This window comes from Anser brachyrhynchus (assembly GCF_964034855.1).
Source record: "Anser brachyrhynchus genome assembly, chromosome: W".
In the NCBI taxonomy this organism is placed as follows: Eukaryota; Metazoa; Chordata; class Aves; order Anseriformes; family Anatidae; genus Anser; species Anser brachyrhynchus.
The window spans coordinates 27,435,337-27,462,609 of NC_137704.1; the positions used below are offsets into that span (position 1 = coordinate 27,435,337).

At 50.9% G+C, this 27,273-nt stretch overlaps 1 protein-coding gene and 1 long non-coding RNA gene across 43 annotated transcripts in view; one reads left to right on the forward strand and one right to left on the reverse strand.

Moving 5' to 3' along the window:
- The first annotated feature begins 627 nt into the window (after positions 1-627).
- LOC308184692 (uncharacterized protein) overlaps positions 628-27,273 on the forward strand; it is a 52,163-nt gene continuing 25,517 nt past the window's right edge. For 26 of the 42 annotated variants that reach the window (XR_013942821.1, XR_013942833.1, XR_013942834.1 and 23 more), the window contains exons 1-2: positions 23,381-23,554; positions 24,135-24,285. Coding sequence is in view for 5 of the 42 variants with exons in the window: in XM_080572008.1 (XP_080428134.1) it covers positions 660-2,561 (1,902 nt within the window). In the remaining 37 variants the exon portion in view is untranslated. The other 16 variants (XM_080572009.1, XM_080572010.1, XM_080572011.1 and 13 more) reach the window with 11 other exon arrangements.
- LOC308184702 lies at positions 6,841-20,460 on the reverse strand. Its single transcript, XR_013942881.1, has 2 exons — positions 19,954-20,460; positions 6,841-9,111 (listed from the first exon to the last, which is right to left on the reverse strand). It is a non-coding gene; the product is annotated as an uncharacterized lncRNA (long non-coding RNA).

A 27,273-nucleotide genomic window follows, 5' to 3' on the forward strand; every position in this document is an offset into this window, starting at 1 on the left:
CCGTAGCGGGGTGGGTGTGGAGGGGGGGGTGGCCCCATGTTCACCGGCCGCTGGATGCTGACGACCCCTCGGAGTGCGGGGCCAGCCCTGCCGTGTGGGGGGGCAGCTCGCTGCTGTCTTTGCTCCCCGGGCTGGGGGGACTGCTCTGGGTGGCGGGGGCTGCTTGCAGAGGCGCAAGTGGGGAGGGGGCTGGGGGTTCCCGGCAGGACCCCCAGGGCAGGGGATGGCGTTGTGGAGGCCGGGTCCCGGGGCATTGGCGGCTGGGGCAGGGAAAGCCCAGGCGGGGGTGGCACGGGGTGGCAGGCACAGGTCCGCGGGTGCTGGGCTGCAGGTGGGGAAGCCTGGGGCTGGCTCTGTGCTGTCTGCAGTGTCAAGGTGCCAGGAGCCCCATTCCCCCAGCAAGCCGGGAGTTGTGGTCATTGGGCTCAGAGCATCCCGTTGCCCACGTTGGGTTCGTTGTTATTATCTCCCTGCCTTTTTTGTCCCGATAAAAAATGTACTGTTTCAGCTTGCCGCTGCTCAGCTTCCCAGCCGTGAGCGGCACGTTGCTCAAGGCAGACATTTCCTCCCTGAGGCGGCGTGGGGTGCAAATTTCTGCTGTTTTTCTTTGTGCTTTCTCTGGGAAAATGGTCTGGGAAGCCGTCCCTGCTGCCCTCGGGATGCATCGTGCCGGCGAGAAGCGGGTACTGCAGGCGGCGGGGCCACGCATGCGGGGTGGTGCCTTTGAATGCCCCCTTCCGCCACCTGCTGGTGAAAATCCGGTACTGCAGGCGCCTTGGGTCAGCCCATACCCTGTGGCGCCCCCTGGGGCCCTCTGCCGCCGCCTGGTGGCGAAAAGTGGGTACTGCAGGCGCCTCGGGGCACCGCATACGCTGTGGCGCCACCTGCGCCACCCGTTGGCCAAAAGTGGGTACTGCAGGCGTCTCGGGACCGCGCATACGCTGTGGCGCCCTCTGCCGCCGCCTGGTGGCCAAAAGTGGGTACTGCAGGCGCCGCGGGGCCGCGCATGCGCGGTGGCGCCCCTGGCGCCCTCTGCCGCCGCCTGGTGGCCAAAAGTGGGTACTGCAGGCGCCGCGGGGCCGCGCATGCGCGGTGGCGCCCTCTGCCGCCGCCTGGTGGCCAAAAGTGGGTACTGCAGGCGTGTCGGGACCGCGCATACGCTGTGGCGCCCTCTGCCGCCTCCTGGTGGCCAAAAGTGGGTACTGCAGGCGCCGCGGGGCCGCGCATGCGCGGTGGCGCCCCCTGGCGCCCTCTGCCGCCGCCTGGTGGCCAAAAGAGGGTACTGCAGGCGCCCCGGGGCCGCGCATGCGCGGTGGCGCCCCCTGGCGCCCTCTGCCGCCGCCTGGTCGCCAAAAGAGGGTACTGCAGGCGGCGCGGGGCCGCGCATGCGCGGTGGCGCCCCCTGGCGCCCTCTGCCGCCGCCTGGTGGCCAAAAGTGGGTACTGCAGGCGCCGCGGGGCCGCGCATGTGCGGTGGCGCCCCTGGCGCCCTCTGCCGCCGCCTGGTGGCCAAAAGAGGGTACTGCAGGCGCCGCGGGGCCGCGCATGCGCGGTGGCGCCCCCTGGCGCCCTCTGCCGCCGCCTGGTGGCCAAAAGAGGGTACTGCAGGCGCCGCGGGGCCGCGCATGCGCGGTGGCGCCCCCTGGCGCCCTCTGCCGCCGCTTGGTGGCCAAAAGAGGGTACGGCAGGCGCCGCGGGGCCGCGCATGCGCGGTGGCGCCCCCTGGCGCCCTCTGCCGCCGCCTGGTGGCCAAAAGAGGGTACTGCAGGCGCCCCGGGGCCGCGCATGCGCGGTGGCGCCCCCTGGCGCCCTCTGCCGCCGCCTGGTGGCCAAAACAGGGTACTGCAGGCGGCGCGGGGCCGCGCATGCGCGGTGGCGCCCCCTGGCGCCCTCTGCCGCCGCCTGGTGGCCAAAAGGGGGTACTGCAGGCGCCCCGGGGCCGCGCATGCGCGGTGGCGCCCCCTGGCGCCCTCTTCCGCCGCCTGGTGGCCAAAAGTGGGTACTGCAGGCGCCGCGGGGCCGCGCATGCGCGGTGGCGCCCCCTGGCGCCCTCTTCCGCCGCCTGGTGGCCAAAAGAGGGTACTGCAGGCGCCGTGGGGCCGCGCATGCGCGGTGGCGCCCCCTGGCGCCCTCTGCCGCCGCCTGGTGGCCAAAAGAGGGTACTGCAGGCGCCCCGGGGCCGCGCATGCGCGGTGGCGCCCCCTGGCGCCCTCTGCCGCCGCCTGGTGGCCAAAAGAGGGTACTGCAGGCGCCCCGGGGCCGCGCATGCGCGGTGGCGCCCCCTGGCGCCCTCTGCCTCCGCCTGGTGGCCAAAAGTGGGTACTGCAGGCGCCGCGGGGCTGCGCATGCGCGTTGGCGCCCCCTGGCGCCCTCTGCCGCCGCCTGGTGGCCAAAAGTGGGTACTGCAGGCGCCGCGGGGCCGCGCATGCGCGGTGGCGCCCCCTGGCGCCCTCTGCCTCCGCCTGGTGGCCAAAAGTGGGTACTGCAGGCGCCGCGGGGCCTCGAGTGGTGTTACTACATCATTTACTACATTTTTTCCTGCTAGTGATGTTAGTACATTGATTTTGGTTTTGGGGTGTAATCTGTTATGCTGCTAGATTTTTCTTCCTGTGCAGAAGAAAAGTTGAGCTAATTCCCGTTAGCTTCAGTAACTTGCTTTCTCATATTGTCATTTCAATATTCAAAGCTGAAGCAAAAGCATTGGTATTGTTGCTTCTAGAGAGACGCCAGTTCTCCGGTCTGCACTCTGCATGCTGTTCAGATAAGCTAGAAAAAAATAAAGGAAAAGAAAAACAGCTGCTGCTTCTCCTGCTCTCTTTCTGCTTTCTACTTTCTTGTGCTTTGCCCCTCCCCTTTCCCAGGTGATTGGCTTTGGGTTCCAGGCAGGGCCTAATGGTAATTGAGTCACAGGCATCCCATCAGAGAGCTCATTCTGCCTGGGCTGCAGTTTGGGGTAAGTGCTTTGTTTTTGCTTCAGTCAGTTGCAGGGGTCTTTAGGTGGGTCAGAGTCTATGGACTGATGCGTTTCCAAGTAGAGATAGGTACGTCCTTCTTTGTGAGGTAACAACTAGTAGGATCCTTGCTGATCCTGGCTGGAATAATAATAATGCACAACACAGAAATCATATGAGAGATTTGGGGTCAGAATGGGAAAGTACTCGTGGATGAATCCCAAGGACCTGGTATCCCAAGGTCTCTTGAAAGTTCATTTTGTGATGATGTCACTGTGGGGGGCCCTCCTGCGGGAGGCCCTGGAGGTGTATATCGGGAGGGGAGATGAGAAGGAAAAGCAGAGAGCGAAACTAATGGTATTGACAGCGTAGCAGGTAGTGAGGCAGAGGGTTGGAGAGAGAGGAAGAAAATCGTCTGGGGGAGTCAGGGCCAGGATGGAAAGGAGAGGAAGAGAGATGAAGGAATAGCAGGCAAGGAAAGACAGGCTTTGAAGTGTGGCCAGGCTGGCCATTTCAAATAGGAATATCCGGAGTGGAAGAAGGAGGAGAGAAGGAAAATGGGAAAGTACAGGCTGGAGAAAGATAGAAGTGTTAAAAAGGGTTATTGAAGGTGTTAAAGGTGGGGTATGTAGTGTTTGACAGAGCTGTTTGAAGTTGAATGAGCAGGGAAAGAGGATGAAGGCATTATCTAAGTAACAGTCTAGAAGTTTTGGTATATTTGCTGTGGTGTTTGGTCAGTTTCCCAAGTATGGGGGGGGGGGGGCAGCCTGTTCCACCCCCCCTCTCCCCCCCCAAACCTTGGTATGTGAACCTAATACACTGGGGCAGCTAGATCATTACTGGCTTGTAAAGTATCAGGGATTAAATTAACTAATGAAACCCTAAAAGTGATGGGGGTAGAAGGGGCTGGGATAACAGCCCCACTTTTGGGGGATACCAGGCTGAGAGTAGGGGATAAAATGATTACTGGGCAATTACTGTATGTACCAAAGGCAGGGACTAACTTGTTGGGAAGGGATTTGATGATGAAATTGGGCATTCAAATAGCAAATTGTTAGACTGGAATAACAGTGTTATTAATGGAGTGCTCTCAGGCCCTGAGAGCAAAGATCTATTCACCTCTGACTGGAAAGACCCTGAAATGGGGGCGGAAGCAACAATACAGATGGACAGTTTTACCTCAGGGGTTTACAGGGCCACCAATTTATTTGGGCAAGTTCTAGAACAGATTTTGGAGCAATTACAACCTCCCGAGGAGGTATTACTGTTACAAATATGTAGATGATCATTTATTGTCAGGACAGGAGAAAAGAGTTGTGAAGGAAGCTACTGACAAGCTATTCGACAAGCTATTCGGCTTGGGAGTATTGAAAAAGAAATTACAATATGTAGAAGGAGAAGTCAGGTATTTAAGGCATCTAATGTCTGAGGGAAAACAAAGAATAAATCCAGAGAGGATTCAGGGAATTGTTGAAAATTAAGAAAGAATTAAAAAGTTTTGAGAGATTTTTTTTTTTTTAAGGAATCAGGCACCACGAAGTCTGAGGGAAAATGTATACTCCCTGATGGGAGAGAAATGCTGAATAAAGCACCAATGAGGCAAATATTAACTGTTTTACATCAAGAGAGTCACTGGGAGGTGCAAGCAATGTGTGATGTTGTGCTAAGAAAGTATGTCTGTGTAGGAGTATACACTGTAGCGAAGCAAATATGCAGAGGATGTACCGTATGTCAAAAGGTAAATAAAAAGGTCATCCGTAACCCATCTAGAGGGGGACGGGAGCCAGGGATTTGACCTTTCCAAAGCATACAGGTAGACTTTACCGAGTTACCTAAAGTAGGGAGACTAAAGTACTTGTTTGTCCTAGTTGACCGGATGGGTGTAAGCTTTCCCCTCGGTATCTGCCACTGCGAACACGGTGGCTAAGGTATCACCGGAGCAAATAGTCCCTAGATATGGGATAGTTGAAAACATTGATTCAGGTCACGGAAGTCATCTCGCTTCACGAGTACTGCAAGGGCTAATGCAGGCCTTAGAGATTGAATGGAATTTTCACACCCCCTGGCACCCCTCCTCTTCTGGGAAGGTAGAGCGAATGAACCAGACGTTAAAGAAGCAATTAACTAAATTAGTGTTAGAAGCCCAACTTCCTTGGGTAGAATGATTACCTTTAGCACTCCTCCAGGTTCAAACAGCACCAAGAAACGATATAGGAATTTCACCGTATGAGATGCTGTTCGGATTCCCCTATCTGGGCAGAAGGGATGAGATACCACAATTCGAAACAAGAGAAGTTTCCTAAGAACTGTATTCTGGGGTTGTCCTCTTCTTTGTCATCTCTCAGGACCCGTGGGTTGTTGGCTCAAACCCCACCTTTGGAATTCCCCATTCTCCACCATCAACCAGGAAATTGGGTCCTGATTCGGACCTGGAAAGAATCAAAACTCCGGCCTGAATGGGAAGGACTATTCCAAGTACTACTAACCACTGAAACAGCCGTAAGAACTGCACAAAAAGGCTGGACTCACTATACTCGAGTGAAGGCATCCGTCGACCCTAGTACCTGGGAAGCTGTTCCTACAGAAGACTTGTTGGAAGTTGAAATCGAAGAGAAAAATCTCGTAGTAGACTGTGAGCAGGATAAAAGCTTACAGTTGTAAACTAACCTTTTATTTTCACAGGTAACTAATGAGTGTGACTTGTGATTGAGAGAAAGGACTGGCCTATAGTGAATCAAAGTGCTCCCAAGGGGTTTTTGTTCTAGTAGTAGGGTACATATATCTTATTCTTTGTATTGGTAATTATTTGGAAACCTAAGGGTTAAAAATAATGACCGGGAAAAATCAACTATTAATTTTGTTTCTAGTGACTGTAGGCCTCAGAGAAGGGCTTGGTCAATTGGCAACTTGGAAAAGGCATGACCAGATAATAGTAAGATGGGATACCCCGTCAAAATAGGGGTGAATGTGACAGAGGGTTATGTACCACAATCTGTCATGTTTGATGCTTGTGAGGTGTTAGCTTGTGGAGATTTAAATGCCAAATGACAACTGAGCAGAGAGAACAAGTAACTGGGAGAGACCCAACAGCCAGATTGAGAACAGCTGTATGGAAACGATCCTCTATTGCCATCAGAGAAAGGGAGAAACTCAAGGAGAAATCAGGAGAGAAAACAGGAGGCTCTCTTTGAAATGTGGCAGTTCAAACATTTGAGATTGAAACAGGGTATGGGGATGTGAATGCCTGGATAGAATGGGTCAAATATGCTGTCCAGAGTCTCAACCGTAGCACTTGCTATGCTTGTGCCTCGGGACGACCGACTGCCCGGATAGTGCCCTTCCCATTGGGGTGGACCAGGGATTCCCAGGGAATGCGATGTATGATTGCATTGTACCAAGAAAAGACTGCCTGGGGAAATGAGGCCTGTAGGTCTCTCTCTTTGCTGTTCCCTTCCTTGCGTGATAGCAATATCAGGGTTCCCCCTGCATTCTCTACAGCTAAAGGTGACCATGCAGCTTGCCTCTCAGGGCAGGGTGTGAGCGCTACCCGGCATCTGGGAGAATTTGCCTTGTGCACGAGGACCTTGAATGCTACCAAGGACCTGATGGGAAACTGCTCAAGACTTGAGATCCCCAGGGCAGATCTGTGGTGGTACTGCGGAGGGAAGATCTTATGGTCCACCCTACCATCTAATTCGGGAGGCATTTTTGCACTTGTTCAATTAGCTATACCCTTCACCCTGGCATTTGAAAGAGAAACATCACAAATACCCAGAAGAAGTAAAAGAGGCTTAGGAATATCATTTGATGATAGAGGGTACATAGATTCTCTTGGGGTGCCTAGAGGAGTTCCCGATGAACAGAAAGCCAGGAATCAAATTGCTGCAGGGTTTGAGTCGCTGTTCTGGTGGGTAACAATCAATAAGAGTATTTATTATAGTCAGCAGATATTCATAAATCATACAAGGGATGCGATAAGAGAAATCGCTGAACAACTAGATGCCACCAGCAAAATGGCTTGGGAAAACAGAATAGATTAGATATGTTGATTGCGGAGAAAGGAGGTGTGTGTGTGTGTGTGTGTGTGATACTGAGCAACCATTGTTGCACTTTTATACCCAACAATACTGCCCCAGATGGCACAGTAACTAGAGCGTTGCAAGGGCTTACCACCCTTGCCAGTGAATTGGCAGAATGATTAGGAACAGGCACTTCCATCACAGGATGTTCGGAATCTTGGTTTGTTAAATGGAAAGGGGTCCTAGCGTCCGTATCTGCATCCTTGATCGTAGTAGCAGGAGTTTTGACGACCCTTGGTTGTTGCATTATCCCCTGTGTAAAAGGACTAGTACAGTGGTTCACTGAAACTGCGCTATCGAAAGACATGACCGTGGAGCCACCACCTTACTCACGTAAGGTGATGATATTAGAGGGGATGGAAAGCAAAGAAGGTGAAGAAGAGGAAGAGATCTACCAAATTACACCGCAGAGAAAAGTTTTGCAAAAATCAACAATTTATAAAGAAGAAAAGGGGGGAATTGTGGGAATAAAAATGTTGTTTTTGCAGAGTTACGTTGTTTAGAGGGAAGGAATGCGGTGTTGAGATAGGCTCGCAGTGATAAGAAAGCTTAACGGACAACCTTGTAAAATGCAGACAACCGGACTCCTCAGAGCAGCTAGGTGAAAATCACGGTGTCAAGTCAGATCAGTGAAGAAACATTACCACTTCAAACAGTAAAAAAGTGAAAAGAAATTTGAAATTGAACAGGCCGGCAACTGAAGGCCACGTAGTGTCTGTGAAGCGTCGGATAGGTTGTGAACCCGGAATACCCAGTCAATGGGGAAACAGGGGAGGGTCCCGGTCGTCGAGAAAGAAAGTACATAAACCGTACTGTGTGACTAGTAGGCGCGCTCCTGCTTGTGGGACGCGTGCCATTGCGATCGCGAATAAATTACTACTTCACTGAGATCCTCGCCTGAGCCTAAGCTACTGGCTACGGAGTGTTTCTCACACTCCCTGCGCGTAATCCTGGCTACAATATACCGCGTTATCGAAGGTGCCTTTTAAACAACATTGATAGAAACTCAGGGGGCGATAGTACTGACCCTGGGTGTGGAACTATCCACGCAGGGAATAATCCACGCTGCACCAAATATGGTAGCCACAGGAACGCCAATATACATAGCGCACGCCAGATGCAACGTGAGAATCCTGCAACTGGATGGCCTGTCCCAAATGGCGAGAGGTGGTACTGGCTACGTGGCAATAAAGCCAGGAAGGTGTTGCCCCTGGGATGGAAGGGAGCTTGCACCCTGGAGGCAATAATTCCAAACGTAACTATTATTGAAGACCCACAAAGCCAAAGCCCCCTTGAGACCACACGCAGGATTAAGCGGACTCCAGACAATTCTCTAGTAAAATTCTCTAGTATTTCACAGCTTTGCAAGGTGGTTTTTACCTTGGTTAGGGGTGGGTGAATTAGAAAAAGCAATTGTAAATATCTCCGCTATAACTGAAGAACTAGAAAATAAGTTTGCAAAAGTAGGACTGTAGAATCAAATAGTATTCGATTCATTAATAACCTCATAAGGAGGAGCGTGCACTGTAATTAATGCTAGTTGCTGTATATATGTAGATCAAACGGGACAAATTTGACTGATATTTGGGGGGAAAAAAAAGTATACTGGGGGGGGCGTGGGGGGGAAAGATCCTACATAGAGTAGCTCAAGATGACAGTTCCTGGGCATTTAGAAACATTTGGGAGAAACTAACTTCGTGGTTACCTGAACAGAATTGGCTCAAACCACTATTTGTTGGTATTGTAAAAATAATGGCATTGTACGCCTACCATCCCCTGTGACATCCGAAGAAGACTATTGCGCCTTAACGTTGGAGAAACTCAAGAGCGCGGTACGTGAAGAGGTGCAAAAACAACAGTAGGAGTAAGGAAAGGAGAGGAGGGAACTGTGAGAAACTAAGTTGTGTTTTTGCAGTAGAGAACTAATTTTCTGTATTCCGAGGTAGTTGTGCAGTCATAATGAGGAGAAACGCTACGTGGGTAAGCGGACAGTAGGCGGCCTCACTGTTCCGAAATAAGGCAGAAGCTTGAGGAAAAACAGGCTGAGCAGCATGGGAACGGTAAAACAAAGATCACAGGTTCCTGAAACATAAGAAAGGGGAAAAAAAAAAAAGGAAGTAAGAAGGGAGAAATTAAAGGGTTGAAAAAGAAGTAAAATTGTACATACATGGTATAGAGGAGCGTCGAGCAGCTTGTGAACCTGCAGTACTCGGCCAGTGAGGACACAGGGGAGGGGATCGGGCGTCGGGGAATAGGGAATAAAAGTTGATGCTGTGCTTACTGCAATGCGCTCCTGATCGGCAGGACGCCCGCCACTGCAACCGCGAATAAAATAGCCTCAGAGAAGATCGTGTGTCAAGAAAATTATTTGAGATGTTTCTCGCAGATATACTTGACGAGGGAGGACCAAGAACACCCCGCCCTTCTTTAAAAAAAAAATAAAATAAAAAAATAAAAAAAAGGCATCACAGGGGCAGCCTCAGGGTCGCCTTCCCACAGGGAAGCGGCGCCGTGATTGGCTGGACCGTGAGGGCGGAAGTGGCGTCACGGCTAGCCTTAACTCAGGGCGGAAGCGCTCCGTGATTGGCTCGGAGGAACGCAGGGCGGAGGTGCCGTGCAGGGCTTGCCGGCGCTATGGGCAGAAGATGTCGGGCCGGGCCGCGCTGGGCTCAGCTCGGGCCGGGCCGCCGAGGCGCGGTGCCGCAACGAGGTTGGTGGTCGGTGCCGCCCCGGGCCGGGCCGGGCCGGAAGGGGACGAGGCGGCGGGCGGTTGGGGCGCCACGCGGTCGGCGGCTTCTGCGGAAACGGCCCTTGTGCGGGGCGGGGGCGGCGCCGGAGCGGAGCGGAGCGGGCCGGGCGTGCGGCGGGGTCTGCACTGCGCGGGGCTTCGGAGGGCTGGGGGAGAGGGGGGCGAAGCGGCCCGGGGGGGGGGGGGCGGGCGGGCGGGCGCAGAGAGTGCGGCGGGGGGGGGGGGGGGGGGTGTGTACGCTTGGCCGACTCCCCTCTGCGTCGGATGGACTGCTCCGTCCCGCGGCATGCTGGGAGCTGTAGTTCTGTGGTGCGCGGCCGGTCTTTCCGCGAGCCGGGGCCGGGGCCGGGGCCGGGCCGTGCGCGCCGGGAGGCGCAGGTTGCCGCTGGCTGCGAGCGCGGCTGCCGGCGGTGAGGCGAGCGAGAGCCTTCGGGGGCGCTTCCCCGGAGCGTCGGGCCGGGAGGGGTGGGGGCTGCGGCGGCCGGGCGCGGGTCCTCGCTGCGCTCGATCGTCGGGCTGCGCCTCGGAGGTTTTCCTCCCCCCGCGTGCTGACGGCCGGCTCTCTCCTTTCCCTGCGGCTCACCAGGGCAGAAGCAGCTCCCCGCCGCTGGGACCCCCGCGGGGTTTGTCGCCGAGCGAAGGTGGCGCAGCAGCTGAAGGGAGGAAAGCTGCAGCTGGCGTGCTGCAGTCGCAGGTTTCCCAGGAGAAAGAGCAGCCCGTCTGTCCCAGCTGTCCGGGTAAGTCGCAGCGACCTCCGGGTGAAATCCAGGCGTGAAGGGGATTTTGGTGGCTCTCTTACACAGCTAGTCCTACCAAAGATCGCATCGGTTACGAAAAGTAGTAGTAACCTTGTAGTTTGCGTGTTCTGTAACATCTGTAGCACAATAAACTGGCAGGTGAAGAAATGAGCGGGTACAAATACACGTGACTCTACAGCTGAGATTAAATAACGTGCAGGTTCTTCTGCGTTTTGTCTTTCAAAGCGCGTTGTTTGACTCGGTGATCCTTAACGATGATCCTCGGTGGTCCCTTTCAACTCAGGATATTCTACAATTCTGTTGTTGCCGAGCGCCTGAGCTTTTTGCTCACATTACTGAGGAAAGGAATGGCTGTGCTTCTTCCCCACCCCCCTCTCTTTTTCTTTTTTTTTCCTCTCCTCTTCTCCCTCGATGACGGGGACTCAAAATGTTTTTCTCAGATGTCCATGTGAAAATTTAAAAAAAAAAAAAAAAAAGAAGCTGATGGTGAACACTGACAGAATTGGGTGACACTTTCAAGGTAGAGGGCAAAGAACGTGGAAATTTCTAGTACGTTAGTGTTACTCTGTTAGCAAAACCGACGTACACGCCGCTTGCTGTTCCTAGTTTTTTGGTTTGGCCTGGTTTTCCTTTCAGAAGTCTCCCCGAAGGCTTTTGTGGACAAAACTTTGTCCCGCTTCAGCTTTAAGAATTATCCTAGAAATAATGAACAAGTGATTGCAGGGCTTTCCGGAACGCTAGTTGTGGTCAGTCAAGAACGACTTGGGAGGCAATTCCTTTCGTGGAATTGCAGAGTGATCGAGAGATCAAGGCCAGTGTTGTGAAGAAATAGTGCCAGGTTATAGTCACAGGTGACTGCCTTCTGAAGGGAACAGAGGCTCCCATCTGCAGACCAGACCATCTTTACTGAGAGCTTTTCTACCAGCCTGGGGCTTGGATCAGGGACATTGCTAGCGAGCTTATGAGCTTAGTTCAAACTTCAGATTATTCCCTACTCCTGCTCTTTCACGTGGGTACCAACAAAGTTGCAGCAAGAAGTCTGTGTTCAATCAAAATAAATTTCAGGGCCCTGGGAAGATAGCTAAAGGATTCAGAAGCACGGGTTATCGTCTAGCATTTTGGGATATATTAAACACAGCGTAGCCAGCTGGTCAAAAGAGGTGATTCTCCCACTGTATTTAGCGTTGGCGAAGCCTCTCCTTCAATATTGTGTGCGATTCTGGGCTCTACAATATAAAAAGAACGTTAAGATCCCTGAAAGCGTACAGAGGAGGGCAACAAAGCCGGTAAAAGGATTGGAAGGCACGCCCTGTGTGGACACTACGGTACTTCTGCTAGCTCCTCGGAATTGTATATAGTCACGAGTAACACTCCTGATTCTAAATACATAAGTCTTTCCCTGCATATAAGCCGAACGCTATTCTACAATCGTTTGCTTCCTTCTGGCAGTGGATTCTGTCTTTCAGTGATTTATGGGTACTTTACGTGTCCTGGATATTGCTTTCCAGATACCTGGAGCTTGCTAGCTTTTCTGTCTCCCAGACGTGTGGCTGGTAGTGGTCTAGTCTTGTGAGCTGTGCTGCCGTGAAGTCTGTCACCTGTTGATGCTGAAGGTACTTTTCTAGAAAGAGGAAGGTGGTAGGTACAGTTTCACACCAGGACATCAACAAAATCACGTACTCTTTTTATCATCTCCAGACGTGTTTCCTTCGGTGGCTTCTGGACTTTGGTCCATATTGTAGGCCCCGAGAAGGAAGGAGGTTGGCTTTTCATAACCACAGTTTCTTCCAGCTGTTTCAGATGGATTTCATGGTTGATTCTAGTTGAAATGACTGCCTCAGGAAAAAAAAATAACAAAAATGATAGTCCAAACAACTTAAAAAAAATAAAAATAAAAAACAAACGAAAACACCGCTCCCATTTCCTCACAGCTTATTCATTTGCTGTGGTATCTTCTTTATGGAAAGAAGTGTCCTTTCCTTCCCAAGCTGTAAAGGAAGAGTTCAGGTACTCTTCACTTGTGCGCTTTAATCTGTGACGTGTTTGTTCGCATAGAACTTCTGGGAAGTTTGGCGGTAGAGTTTAGGGTTTACATGTTAGGTAAACAGAAGTATCGCTCAACTCAGGACATAGTTAAATAAAAGTACAATATTTATTTAATATGAATAAGTGTGTGTCTATAGTCTTGTGTCCTTTCTTTGCAGAACTCAATAGTTAGCCTTTATACATATTTCTAAGTTGCCCGGTTTATCAGTGTACAACACAGCATTCGGGAATATCATCTGAGATTTTAGGTGAGGAGGACGGTCCTTTGTTCAGTTGTGCACTCTTGTGTGTCAGCCCTGATTCTGAACCGTATAAAAGCTGGAAACTTCTTTCCGGTTTTCTCTCTAACCTCACTGAAGTGTGGGTACTTCCCAGCGTACGTGATACTATTCAGCATGTGGATATTCTGTTTCCTCACACTAGCTACAATTCCGGTGAAGTTACACATCTTGAGCCTGCATGTTAGTGTTTCATCCTTTCGGTTCCACAAAAGGAGGGTTCAGTGGAAGTTTTGAATCCTGTAGAGTGGAATACAGGTTTTTAGCCTCAAAGGCTTTAGTTCTTTTTCCCTGGTGAGCTTTGGAACAGAAGATATGTAACATTAACAGTTTTTTATTATTCATTTCAGGACTCTTTGACAGCCCTCCAGGATCCGATGATGCAAAGCTCACTGACATATCCTACCCAGGAGACCAACAATCTGTGACATTTGGAACCAAATCCCAGGTGGGAAACGTAAGCGATCAAAGTGGAGCAAGAATTCGTGTTGAGCATGGGGATTCAAATAACAAGTGCATTTTCGGGAACTGGCTCTATCCTTCATCGCAGGTGAAAGCAGCTCTGCGGGCCCTCCAAGGAGGCACCTCTGCAGTGATTGCAAGTGGAACCCACCCAAAGATCTCGGGTCATGTCATCACAGATGTTGTGGAAGGGAAGAAAGTTGGAACTTTTTTTTCAGAGGTAAAACCTGCAGGTGAGTACGGAAGTAACATGTACATTGGGAGCTGTAGAGATTTCCTGGAAGTTTAGGGTCGAAATTTGGCTAGGCCTGCCTGTTCAACAAATGGGAAACTACGCTCTGCTTGACAAACGGCTTTTGAAAGGTAATTTTTAATGTTGGAATAGAACATCTTGAATCCTCTGCTCGGGTTCCTTCCAGCTGATGACTTGCTGCATCAGACTTGCATTCAAAGAACTAGGTAGAATTTGTATTGCTTTTAGTCTTAGAGGTTATCATCTATTATTGAAGATTTCAGGGTGAAAGCGTGCATATAGAATGTACGGCTGAACTAAGATAGTGTGTAGTTTGGGTTTTTGTCGTAAGTTCTTTTAATGACTCGGTCTTTTGTTACCGTATGTAGGAATGTTTTCCTGCCTCTGTGTTGCTGCGACAATGTAACAAGGGCCGCAGAAAGTCAGACCAAAGATCAGTGATCTTAGCAGAATGGAACGAGTATAGAGCGATACTTGTGACTTGCACTTTAAGACAAGCCAATGCCTTTGAGTATAAAAACGCTTAATGTGTTTCTTGTAAAAATCGGCCATATCCTTTGAACCCATGTAAACACTTAGCATCCGTGGGTCACAGCAGTCACGAGCCTTAACTAGGTATTCTGCGTAAACTCTGGAGCTAGCACTATGTGGAGAACTGCTTCCTTTATTTTGTGTGTGTTTGTGGGCAGGAGGAGCGTTGAAGTTTGCTTCCTGCTAGCTTTTGATGCCCCCGCCTTCTGTATGGAAAGAGAACATGGGTGATCGATCTCTGTTCAACTTCTATGATATGAGACATTGTCTTTTCCCTCATCGTCTCTTTGTCACATGAGAAAGGTTTTTTCTTAGTCCTTTTCTACAGAAACTGTTCCAAAAGTTTGGCGATCCCTGTTTCTCTTGGCTGAAACTGTTTTTATTCTACTGTGACCTTTTTAAGATAGGCAAAAATAAAATTCTGTGTAGCATCCAAGATGCAAATGAACCCTCAGTTTATGAGATAGCAAGGCTAACTTTGAGTTTTGATTAGACTGGTGATGTTTCTTGTTGCCTTTCCTAGGCCTTTTCCAAAAGCTTAAACGTGTAAGTTGCTCTTCGATGCTGATGAGCATTGAGGTGATGTTTTCATAGGATTATGTGCTGTACCAAGGCCTGATTTCCCCTTTTGCCTCTGCATTTCTTCACGTTTATCTGCTTTGAATTGTACTTGCTATTTGGTTGCATAGCGGCTGCAAAGGAATCACAGGCTGGTTGAGGTCGGAAGGACCTCCAGAGGTCACCTAGTCCAACACCCCTGCTCAAGCAGAGCCACCCAGATCTGGTTTTCCAGGACCACGTCCAAACAGGTTTTGAAACCTCACAAAGACTGTGACTCCACGACCTCCCTGGGCAGCCTACGCTAGTGCTCAGTCACCCTCACAGCAAAAAAGTATTTACTGATGTTCAGGAAACCACAGGAGGGGAACATCCTATGTTTCGGCCTGTGTCTGTTGCCTCCTTTTTTGTTCCTTGGGTACCAGTTAGGAAAGTCTGGCTTTGTCTTCTTTCCACCCTCCCTTCGTGTATTTACAGACATCGATGAGATCCCCTCCAAGCCTCCTCTTCTCCAGGCCGAACGGTCCCAGCTCTCCCAGCCTGTCCTCATAGGAAAGGTGCTTCAGTCCCTTACCATCCTCGTGGCCCTCCGTTGGACTCTTTGCAGTGTGTCCAGGTCTCTCTTGTACTGGGAGGCCCAGGCCCAGCACTCCAGGTGCGGCCTCACCGTTCCTGAGCAGAGGGGGAGGATCGCCTTTCTTGACCTGCTGGCAATACTTTGCCTAATGCCACCCAGGATACCCTCAGCTGCTTTTGCAGCAAAGGCACATTGCTGTTTCGTGTTCAAGTTGGTGTCCACCAGGAAACTTAGCTCCTTTTCCGAGAAGTTCCTTTCTGGGAAAAAGTGCGATATCAGAGCTTTTCACTTTGTCCTACTGCAATAAATTTGTATCAGCTATAAAGCTTTTCATCTTGTAACCCCACGTCTCAGACAATTACAAATATGGTGAACAGGAAAAGTAAAGGTGAAATCTTACTGCGACCCTTCCTCTACCATGGAACGTGGTTACTCCCATTCTTTCTTTTGTCTTCTGTCTTCCAAAACACACTTTAAATACTCGGGTAACTTTTTAAAATGAACTCTTATCTCCTCGCGTGTGTCACTCTTTTTCAAAGAACACGAAAATACGCTCTACTTTATAAAGTATGACCTCGCTTTAAAAAGCTGTTTTAACACTCCTTAATTAAGTCTTCTTAATCAAGTGTCCGCTAGTTCTTTTCTTAACTCCTGTTATTTTCCTTAACGTGGGAATTCCTGCTCTGGCAATTTCTGTAGGACGCTTCTGAAATAGAAGTCCGGGCCTATTAGTCACATTTCAAGTCATCTGTCCTACAGACAATTTCAAGAGAGTTAAAAATGAAAACGTAGCTTATCCGTGAGCTACTTGAGAACTCCTTAGTGAAATGCTGCGTGAGCCTTTTGACTTGTTACTTCTGCTTCTGTTTCAAAACTTGTTCTGTATCGTTTCAGTTTGAGACAGGTTCTTTGATATCCATGCCACAAAGAAAACCTTTCTTCTGTAAGAACCCTTCAGTGTGCACAGGGAGAGGCGTGGAGAGAGCAGCTATTCTGCAAGCTGTTACTCAGGCCGCTTTTGGCTTCCAGTGCTGTTTGTACATTCCCGTGTTGTTTTGCAATCTTTTCTCTTTTTGTTAGTTGTCTAACTAAACTTTTTCAAAGGATGCCTCCCTGTTTTCAGTTTTCTCCTACGCCCTGAGATTTAGCCGTCCTTCTATTCTTTTGCTCTTTGTCAAGTCTTTTTGATACAAGCTGTGTGCAGCTTTGATACAAGCTTGTTTGTCCCCTATGACCTGGATGATCTTGCTGAATCTCCGTGATGCCTTGAAAAGGGCTGTGCTCGGGGACCGTGGCAGCATTTTGGTATCTGATACAGATTTTCCTGTTCTGGCATACAGTGAATTTCTTTGATATGTCTATTAGGACCGTACCTGTTTTCCTGCTTTGAGTAAGGAGTTGGAAGATGAAAGGTTAGCGTTCCTTTCCTCCCACATGGGCTGTAACCTTTGTCTGCATGTCTTGTGGTTGTGTTTTGTTTGTTTGTTTGTTTGTTTGTTTTGGCAGGCCCTCCAGCAGAGCAGCAGGGTGAAAGGTCTCGAGCTGGTGGCAGGACCCTGGCAGCTCTGCAGCCTGAGCAGGTGAGAGAACAGTATGTGCTCACTCTTTAAGGTTGGGAACACGTGGCAAGTCTTAAAATACAGGTTTATAACACAAATGGGTCCTGGAAAAAATCAGCTGGCTCCAAGCATTCAGGGAGTCAAGACAGTGAGAAGATGTGTCAGCAGAAATGAGCTGAAGTGAGCCAGATGTCAAACACCATGGACTTCATATAAGGATGCAGTTCAGAAGCTTTTCTCTTTCGGAGAGCGGAGATTATTTATCATCTTGCTGACTTATTACCTGATCACAGAGAAGAAATTCTCTTGGCAAACGAGAAGGACTTAGAAGAAGCTGAAAATAAAGGTAATATTATGGGTCCTTTCATGGTACTCCTGTTGTCATGAGCTTTTCTGGGCCTCAAAGGAAATGAGCAGAACTAGAGTATTCCGTCACCTGCAATTGGATATTATGGCTGTCACAGGTTAGTGAGCCCAGGACTTTGAGAGCTTGTCAATGGAAACAGCTGCAGCTTCCATAATTACATGAGAGATGTCTTCATCAGAGAAGACAGAGAGGCCTTTGAAAACAGCAACCCACAGCATTGTTTAAAAAAAATAAAAATCTAAATAAATAAATAAATAGCGTTTTCTTTTGCCAAAGGAGGCTCGCTTTAGAAATTGAATATAGCAAGTATCTTCCCTGTTATCGTCATGTATGAAATAGCATGAGTATCTCCTGGGCTGGTTAACGTAATGTTTGGCCCCTGTGGGGAAGGTTGTTACTTAAAAATGATGCTTTCCAGAACGAACCATATTACCTTCTGACCGAGGAAAGTACAGTTCAGGCAGCATAGACTAAATCCGTTCTTTTGTGTTCGAGTGGTGCATCGAGAAGCTGGTCTTGGGTTAGAAAATGTGTGAAACTGGCACGTCACAAACTGTAATGCAGAGAGATCTTTGATAACAAAAGCGTATTTCTGTTGGTGAGTTATTGGAAGGCTGCAAGAAGTCTTGCCTCAAAAGACTCTTCTGAAATGAATTCTGTTGCCATCCCAGTTTTTTTTTTCTACGGGCACATTCTTGGGACTTGCTTCTGCAATGTCGAGAGTTATGCAGGGTTGGTTTTTGATACCCAGCGTAGAGAAGGAGTTAGCTTACATTCAGGTGCTGCGGTTTCTGCACGTGTCTTATAACGTAGGTTCCCTGCTTAACTTGCAATTTATGAGGTTCCTACCAATGAGCGCTTTCCTGTCCATGCCGAATGCAGCTGAGTTGCAGGCTACCATTAAACATCAAATGTTTAATATAGATTGTTAATAACAAATCGCAACTGTTAAGAATATATGCTAAAAAAATAAGCACAGAAAGTAGAAGCTCTAGGCTGTGAGTGGTCTGTCCCATACTGATACTGCATGTTTGCACTGAGGCAGAATGATTGCTTTCACTCGCTTGTGGAGCGATGAGTCTAGGCTCTCACTGCTAGTATTTTTAGCAAGACGGATTGAGCATTTCTCTAACATATGAGCAAGTGTTTGAGGAGCAAGTGATGGGTATGGGCACTTAGAAAGAGACTGCCAAAGGGCAGCTTCCTATTTTATAACTGAATTTTGTGAGCGTTGGTCCTCGTTTCATACTGAAGGGGAGTATGCTCTAGTGAAGGGAGTATGTTCACGTGAAAGGAAAAGGCACTAGTCTCCCTCGTCTGCCATTATTATTTCCTTGCTGCTAGCTTCCTTACTGCTAGCTTTCTTCATAGAAAGCCAGTATGTTTCCTCGTCACATTCTAGTCTGCCTTCCTAGACTTCAGCCTTTGCCTCCTGGGTCTCTTGCCTTGCATAGACAATCTCTCCCCTTCTCCTCTTCTTCTTCATCTCATTTGTAAACCTTTTATCAGGCTGATTCTTACTGGCTTCCCACCCCCACCCCCCAACCTTTTTCTATTTTTTCCTTTTTTTCTATTTTTTTTTACAGACTTAGGATGGCTTGTCTTGTTAGTTACTTTTCTTCCTGCCAGCCCCCAGCCTCAAGTTCTCCGATGCGACTTCAGAGGATCATCTTTGATACCTCCGCATCTGAATAATACGGTTTCTGTCCCATGCTGTAGCTGACGGCAGGACGGACTCTGAGTGCAGAGGAGAGGTTGCTTCCTCCGTAGTTTCCTATTGCGTCTCATACTGGTTTGGGTAAGCAATTTCAGAGGAAAGTTGACTTCTCCGTGGAGCAGTGTGTGCCTGACAGCTAGCTGGAGACAGCACACACGGCATTGAGTCAGCGCTCTGAGTGCGGTCCTGAGTTGCAGTAAAGGTAAAACAATTGCAGACTGACAGTTTAGCTTCTAAGGAGCATATACAAATAGCACGTTTGCCTCTGATTCTTAAAAGGCGAGGTTCCGAGATCATATTTCAAGGACTGCTTCCTATAGATTTCAAGAAATGCAATCGTTCTGAAGCACAGCCGCGCTTTAAGGAAACAAACTGCCTTTAGACCCATTACGTGGGAGGGAACCGGAGGCGTAAGTGACGTCAGGGCGTGCCCTCACCGAGGGCCAAAACGGCTCCGTGATTGGCTGGACCGTGAGGGCGGATGCGGTGTCCGAGCGAGCCGTCATTGAGGGCAGGAGCATTCCATGATTGGCTGGGAACCCAGGACGGAAGTGGCGTCACGGCTAGCCTTCACTCAACGCGGAAACGCTCCGTGATTGGCTCGGAGGAACCCAGGGCGGAGGTGCCGTGCAGGGCTTGCCGGCACTGTGGGCGGCAGCGGCCGGGTCGGGGCGCCGAGGCGCGCTGCCGCAACGAAGTTGGTGGTCGGTGCCGCCCCGGGCACGGAGTAGCGTGCACCCCGAGCACACGGCGCTTGCCAGCTTTACGGGAGCAGGTTATGTAGCGGGGCTACATAACACATAACAGCTTCAGCTGTCGGGGGAGGGGAAGGCGACGGGGTCTGGCCGCGATGCCGGGGCAGCGGGAGCCTCTCCGGCTGCCGAGCTTCAACCTGCCGCACGGCTCAGCGCCGCGCAGCCGTTTCCTCGCTGCCTCAGTCCCCCCCCTCCGGGAAAGGCGAGAGAATAGGGGGTGGGGTGGGGTGGGGTGGGAAAAGCGTGCGGGTTGAGATAAAGAGTTTAATAGGACAGCAAATTAAGAGAAAGTAACGACAACAACGTGTACGCACACGCAAAGCTACCGCCGCACGCTGCAAGTGCTCACCGCACGCGTGTCCGGTTGCCCGGCCGGTTCCTGAGCAGCAGCCGCCCCCCGGCCGTCCTTCCCGGTTCCGGACACCCCTTCGCGGCCAGCTCGGGTCGCCGTCCCGGTCGCGTCTCCTCCCGGCTCCCGGAGCAGACAAAGCGTCTCCCCTCCGGCTCGAGCGCGCTCAGCGCTCGCAGCCCCTCCTCGTGCGGCGGCTCCGCTCCCCCGGTCGCCGCGCCGGGCCGAGCCCCGCGGCCCCGTGCCTCGCTCCGGAGGCGTCCGCAGGCGCTGAACGGAGGGTCGGAGGACCCCCGCCGGCGGCAGCCTTCTGCCGGGCCTTCCTTGCCGGCGAGAGCCCCCCGGCCCGGCCCGGCCCGGCTGGCCGCGCGCAGGTCCCGCGGCGCTGCTCGGTGCCGCCGGGGCGGGCGGCTCGGGGCCCCGGCCAATGAGGCGGCGGCGCGGCTCCGGGGAGATGGGCGGGGCATGCAAATCACGCCGGAGGGGAGGGGAGGGAGGGCGGGCGAAGGGGCGGGGCGAACGCCCAGAGGTGGCCGAGCTGCGCCAATCAGCGCGGAGCGGAGGTCGGGCGCAGGGGCTCGGTGGGCGGGGCAGGCGGCCGGCGAGCCGCGGGGAGGGAGAGGCGGTGCCGGGGGCGGGGCATGCAAATTTCGCGCGGGGCCGAGCGAATCGGGCGCGCGGGGGCCCGAAGGGGCCGCTGGGAGGCCGCGGCGGCGGGGCGCTCGGGGGTCGCGGCTGCGACCGGAGCGCCCGAGAGTGGGCGAGGGCGGCGGGTTGAGCCCCGGGAGGGCGGGGACGAGCGGTGGAGCAGCGGCCGTTAGGTTGGGGTGGTGGGCGCGGGAGGGGGTGTGTGTGTGTGAGGATGACCGTCAGTTTGTTGCACTTTAATGCCCAGCAGTAGTAGTTTGGAGGGTGGCGCTGTGTAAGTGGAGTGAATTGGCAGAGTAATTAGGAACCGTCTGCTGCTTCGCGGGATGTTCGGAGTTTTGGTTTGGTAAATGGAAAGGGGTCCTGGCGTGCGTATCTGCATCCTTGATCGTAGTAGCAGGAGTTTTGACGACCCTTGGTTGTTGCATTATCCCCTGTGTAAAAGGACTAGTACAGTGGTTCACTGAAACTGCGCTATCGAAAGACATGACCGTGGAGCCACCACCTTACTCACGTAAGGTGATGATATTAGAGGGGATGGAAAGCAAAGAAGGTGAAGAAGAGGAAGAGATCTACCAAATTACACCGCAGAGAAAAGTTTTGCAAAAATCAACAATTTATACATTTTATACAAATCAACAATTTATAAAGAAGAAAAGGGGGGAATTGTGGGAATAAAAATGTTGTTTTTGCAGAGTTACGTTGTTTAGAGGGAAGGAATGCAGTGTTGAGGCTCGCAGTGATAAGAAAGCTTAACGGACAACCTTGTAAAATGCAGACAACCGGACTCCTCAGAGCAGCTAGATGAAAATCACGGTGTCAAGTCAGATCAGTGAAGAAACATTACCACTTCAAACAGTAAAAAAGTGAAAAGAAATTTGAAATTGAACAGGCCGGCAACTGAAGGCCACGTAGTGTCTGTGAAGCGTCGGATAGGTTGTGAACCCGGAATACCCAGTCAATGGGGAAACAGGGGAGGGTCCCGGTCGTCGAGAAAGAAAGTACATAAACCGTACTGTGTGACTAGTAGGCGCGCTCCTGCTTGTGGGACGCGTGCCATTGCGATCGCGAATAAATTACTACTTCACTGAGACCCTCGCCTGAGCCTAAGCTACTGGCTACGGAGTGTTTCTCACACTCCCTGCGCGTAATCCTGGCTACAATATACCGCGTTATCGAAGGTGCCTTTTAAACAACATTGATAGAAACTCAGGGGGCGATAGTACTGACCCTGGGTGTGGAATTATCCACGCAGGGAATAATCCACACTGCACCAAATATGGTAGCCACAGGAACGCCAATATACATAGCGCACGCCAGATGCAACGTGAGAATCCTGCAACTGGATGGCCTGTCCCAAATGGCGAGAGGTGGTACTGGCTACGTGGCAATAAAGCCAGGAAGGTGTTGCCCCTGGGATGGAAGGGAGCTTGCACCCTGGAGGCAATAATTCCAAACGTAACTATTATTGAAGACCCACAAAGCCAAAGGCCCCTTGAGACCACACGCAGGATTAAGCGGACTCTAGACAATTCTCTAGTAAAATTCTCTAGTATTTCACAGCTTTGCAAGGTGGTTTTTACCTTGGTTAGGGGTGGGTGAATTAGAAAAAGCTATTGTAAATATCTCCGCTATAACTGAAGAACTAGAAAATAAGTTTGATAAGTTTGCAAAAATAGGACTGTAGAATCGAATAGTATTCGATTCATTAATAACCTCATAAGGAGGAGCGTGCACTGTAATTAATGCTAGTTGCTGTATAGATGTAGATCAAATGGGACGGATTTGACTGATATTTGGGGGGAAAAAAGTATACTGGGGGGGCGTGGGGAGGAAAGATCCTACATAGAGTAGCTCAAGATGACAGTTCCTGGGCATTTAGAAACATTTGGGAGAAACTAACCTCGTGGTTACCTGAACAGAATTGGCTCAAACCACTATTTGTTGGTATTGTAAAAATAATGGCATTGTACGCCTACCATCCCCTGTGACATCCGAAGAAGACTATTGCGCCTTAACGTTGGAGAAACTCAAGAGCGCGGTACGTGAAGAGGTGCAAAAACAACAGTAGGAGTAAGGAAAGGAGAGGAGGGAACTGTGAGAAACTAAGTTGTGTTTTTGCAGTAGAGAACTAATTTTCTGTATTCCGAGGTAGCTGTGCAGTCATAATAAGGAGAAACGCTACGTGGGTAAGCGGACAGTAGGCGGCCTCACTGTTCCGAAATAAGGCAGAAGCTTGAGGAAAAACAGGCTGAGCAGCATGGGAACGGTAAAACAAAGATCACAGGTTCCTGAAACATAAGAAAGGGAAAAAAAAAAAAAAGGAAATAAGAAGGGAGCAATTAAAGGGTTGAAAAAGAAGTAAAATTGTACATACATGGTATAGAGGAGCGTCGAGTAGCTTGTGAACCTGTAGTACTCGGCCAATGAGGACACAGGGGAGGGGATCAGGTGTCGGGGAATAGGGAATAAAAGTTGATGCTGTGCTTACTGCAATGCGCTCCTGATCGGCAGGACGCCCGCCACTGCAACCGCGAATAAAATAGCCTCAGAGAAGATCGTGTGTCAAGAAAATTATTTGAGACGTTTCTCGCAGATATACTTGACGAGGGAGGACCAAGAACACCCGCGCCTTCTTTAAAAATAAATAAATAAATAAATAAAAAAAAGGCATCACAGGGGCAGCCTCAGGGTCGCCTTCCCACAGGGAAGCGGCGCCGTGATTGGCTGGACCGTGAGGGCGGAAGTGGCGTCACGGCTAGCCTTAACTCAGGGCGGAAGCGCTCCGTGATTGGCTCGGAGGAACGCAGGGCGGAGGTGCCGTGCAGGGCTTGCCGGCGCTATGGGCAGAAGATGTCGGGCCGGGCCGCGCTGGGCTCAGCTCGGGCCGGGCCGCCGAGGCGCGGTGCCGCAACGAGGTTGGTGGTCGGTGCCGCCCCGGGCCGGGCCGGGCCGGGCGGGAACGAGGCGGCGGGCGGTTGGGGCGCCACGCGGTCGGCAGCTTCTGCGGAAACGGCCCTTGTGCGGGGCGGGGGCGGCGCCGGAGCGGAGCGGAGCGGGCCGGGCGTGCGGCGGGGTCTGCACTGCGCGGGGCTTCGGAGGGCTGGGGGAGAGGGGGGCGAAGCGGCGCGGGGGGGGGCGGCTGCGTGCGCTTGGCCGACTCCCCTCTGGGTCGGATGGACTGCTCCGTCCCGCGGCATGCTGGGAGCTGTAGTTCTGTGATGCGCGGCCGGTCTTTCCCCGAGCCGGGGCCGGGGCCGGGGCCGGGCCGTGCGCGCCGGGAGGCGCAGGTTGCCGCTGGCTGCGAGCGCGGCTGCCGGCGGTGAGGCGAGCGAGAGCCTTCGGGGGCGCTTCCCCGGAGCGTCGGGCCGGGAGGGGTGGGGGCTGCGGCGGCCGGGCGCGGGTCCTCGCTGCGCTCGATCGTCGGGCTGCGCCTCGGAGGTTTTCCTCCCCCCGCGTGCTGACGGCCGGCTCTCTCCTTTCCCTGCGGCTCACCAGGGCAGAAGCAGCTCCCCGCCGCTGGGACCCCCGCGGGGTTTGTCGCCGAGCGAAGGTGGCGCAGCAGCTGAAGGGAGGAAAGCTGCAGCTGGCGTGCTGCAGTCGCAGGTTTCCCAGGAGAAAGAGCAGCCCGTCTGTCCCAGCTGTCCGGGTAAGTCGTAGCGACCTCCGGGTGAAATCCAGGTGTGCTCTAGTAATTTTCCTGCACCTCAGGCTCAAAGGCCTAATTGAATTTGCAGAACTGTGAACGGATGAACAGATTGGAGGATTTTTTTTTTTTTGGAAGGAGGCAGTCCCTAAACCGATGCAGTCTAACTGCATCTAAGATGTAGGTTGTTACTTCCATAAGCTATAAAGGAACTTTACATGTTTTTTAAATGGAGTCTCATGTGCGTGCGTTTGGCTTGTCCTGATGGCTGGTGTAGGTGATTGCTCACATGACCAAAAACTCCTTGTGCTGATGTTGGATCTGCCCTTTGGTAAAGGACCGCATGTTCAGCTTTTTTTCCTTACCGTGTCGTAGTTATTATTATTTTTTTTCTGAAAGAAAGGGCGGATTTTTCATTGGTTTCTCTGTGAGCGTATCGAACCAGATTGCAGTAAATACACGTAAGCGAGTAGGCTGCAGCACGTAGTGGTCATTATCAGAGTACTACTCTGCTAGCAGAGGAGAGCCAGATGAAGATGTTCAGGGTAAGGGCTTGTTCTGCCTCAAGTTGAATGAAAAGATGCTGAAGTTGAGCATCCCGGGGAATGTTTGTAGGACTATTTTTAGACGACGAAAGTTCAAATGGCTGTCGATGAAGGGGATTTTGTTGGCTCTTTTAGACAGCTATTCCTACCGAAGATCCCATCGGTTACAAAAGGTGGTAACCTTGCAGTTTCTACGGTCTGTAGCAAAATAAACTGGCAGATGAATAAATGAGCAGGCACAAATACATGTGACTCTATAGCCATGTTGTGGTTTAACGTAGCTGGCAGCTAAGCACCACATAGCCGTTGGCTTGTCCTCCCCTCTCCCTCTCTGGGATGGGGGAGAGAAATGGGAAAGTGAAGCCTGTGGGTTGAGATAAAGACAGCTTATAAAAACAGGAAAATAATAATAATAATGATAATAGTACTACTAATAATAATGTGCACAAACAAGTGATGTGCAATGCAATTGCTCACCACCTGCTGACCGATGCCCAGCCTATCCGCAAGCAGCTGGTCCTCCCAGTCCTGCTAGCCACCCCTATATATTGTTTAGCATGACGCCAGGTGGTATGGAATACCCCTTTGGCCCGTTTGGGTCAGCTGCCCTGGGTCTATCCCCTCCCAGCTCCTGCTGCACCCCCAGCCTGCCCACTGGCAGGACAGAAAGAGAAGCTGGAAAGTCCTTGGCCTGGTGTAAACACTGCTCTGCAACAATTAAAACATCAGCATGTTATCAACACTTTTCTCAGCCTAATCCAAAACATAGCACCCTACCAGCTACTAGGAGGAAAATTAACTCTATATTAGCTGAAACCAGGACAAGCTGAGGTTAAATAACCTGCAGTTTCTTCTGTTTTATCTTTCAAAGAATGTTCTTGCTGAGCGCCTGAGCTTTTTGCTCACCTTACCGAGGAAAGGAATGGCTGTGCTTCTTCCCCCCTCATCCCTATTTTTTTTCCTCTTCTCCCTCGATGACAGGGACTTGAAATGTTTTTCTCAGATGTCCATGTGAAAGTTTTAAAGAATGCTAATGGTGAACACTGACAGAATTGGGTGACTTTTTAAAGGTGGAGGGTGAAGAACGTGGAAATTCCTAGTACGTTAATGTTACTTTGTTAACAAAACTGATGTAATAGCCACTTGCTGTTTCTGTTTTTTTTGGTTTGGCTTGGTTTTCCTTTCAGTAGTCTCCCGAAAGGCTTTTGTTGACAAAACTTTGGTCTGCTTCAGCTTTAAGAATTACCCTAGAAATAATGAACAAGTGCTTGCAGGGCTTTCCAGAATGCTAATTGTAGTCAGTCAAGAATGACTTGGGAGGCAATTCCTTTCACGTAATCGTAGAGTGGTTTGGGTTGGAAGGGACGCTTAAAGATAATCTAGTCCATCCCCCCTGCCTCGATCAGTGGCCTCTTGCACTAGGTCAGGTTGCTCAAAGCCCCATCCAGCCCAGCTTTGAGTACCTCCGGTAATGAGGCCTCTACAACTTCTCTGGGCAGCCTGTTTCAGTGTCTTACTACCCTCATTGAGAAGAACTTCTTCCTTTTGTTCAATCTAAATCTATCTTCCTTCAGTTTAAAACTTGTCTTGCCTTGTCGCTACAGGCCCTGGTAACAAGTCCTTGCCTGTCTCTTTTGTAAGTCCACTATACGTGTTTAAAGGTAGTAATGAGGTCTCCCCAGAGCCTTCTCTTCTCCGGGCTGAAGTGTGACACAGCCCTTCTCCTGGTGCTGGCTTGCAGGTCAGTGCCAAGCTACCGGAAGGAGGTTTTTATGTACTTTGCTACTTCCTTCAAAGGGAAGTTGAAGTACAGACAAGCTGACTGAGAACACTCCAAAGTGGTAGACGCGAGACGTTTTGTAGGACGCCAGCTCTTTTCCTCTGTGAGCGGAAGGAAAGCTTGTTCGGGCACAGGTATCTATCACAGAGGGATGCAGCTCTCGTTACCACTTCTGCTGACTCCTGAAGTGTTCCTATGCGCTGGTCTGATATCCCTGCCCATCTGTGGCAGAAGAGTTTGTCCCTCAGATTGCAGAAGCAGCATTGTGGAATTTAGGTTTTGGAATGTATTGAGATTGTACTCCTGAAATCTGATCTATTTCAAGATACTACCTATCCTTTCAAACCTTGCTTCTCTGAAATCCAAGTCGTTGTCATTACCCCAGAAATACTGAAGGGAGAAATGCTCCATTGAGCAAATTATCAGAAAGACAGAATCAATTTAGGCAAGCCTCTCTCCCGTGGAATTTGTGGATTCCTTAAACTGGCCTGGCAGGAGTATTTGAAGTAAATACTATCCAAGAAAAAATTATTCTCACGTGTCCCCTCAAGACTAGGAGATGGTTACCCAGCAAAATGCTTGCTCGAGGCACGGGCTCAACAGCTGATTAAGTAATTGGAGTGTGTGGGATAAAATACTGCAGACAGCACAGTCCACGCATTTGGT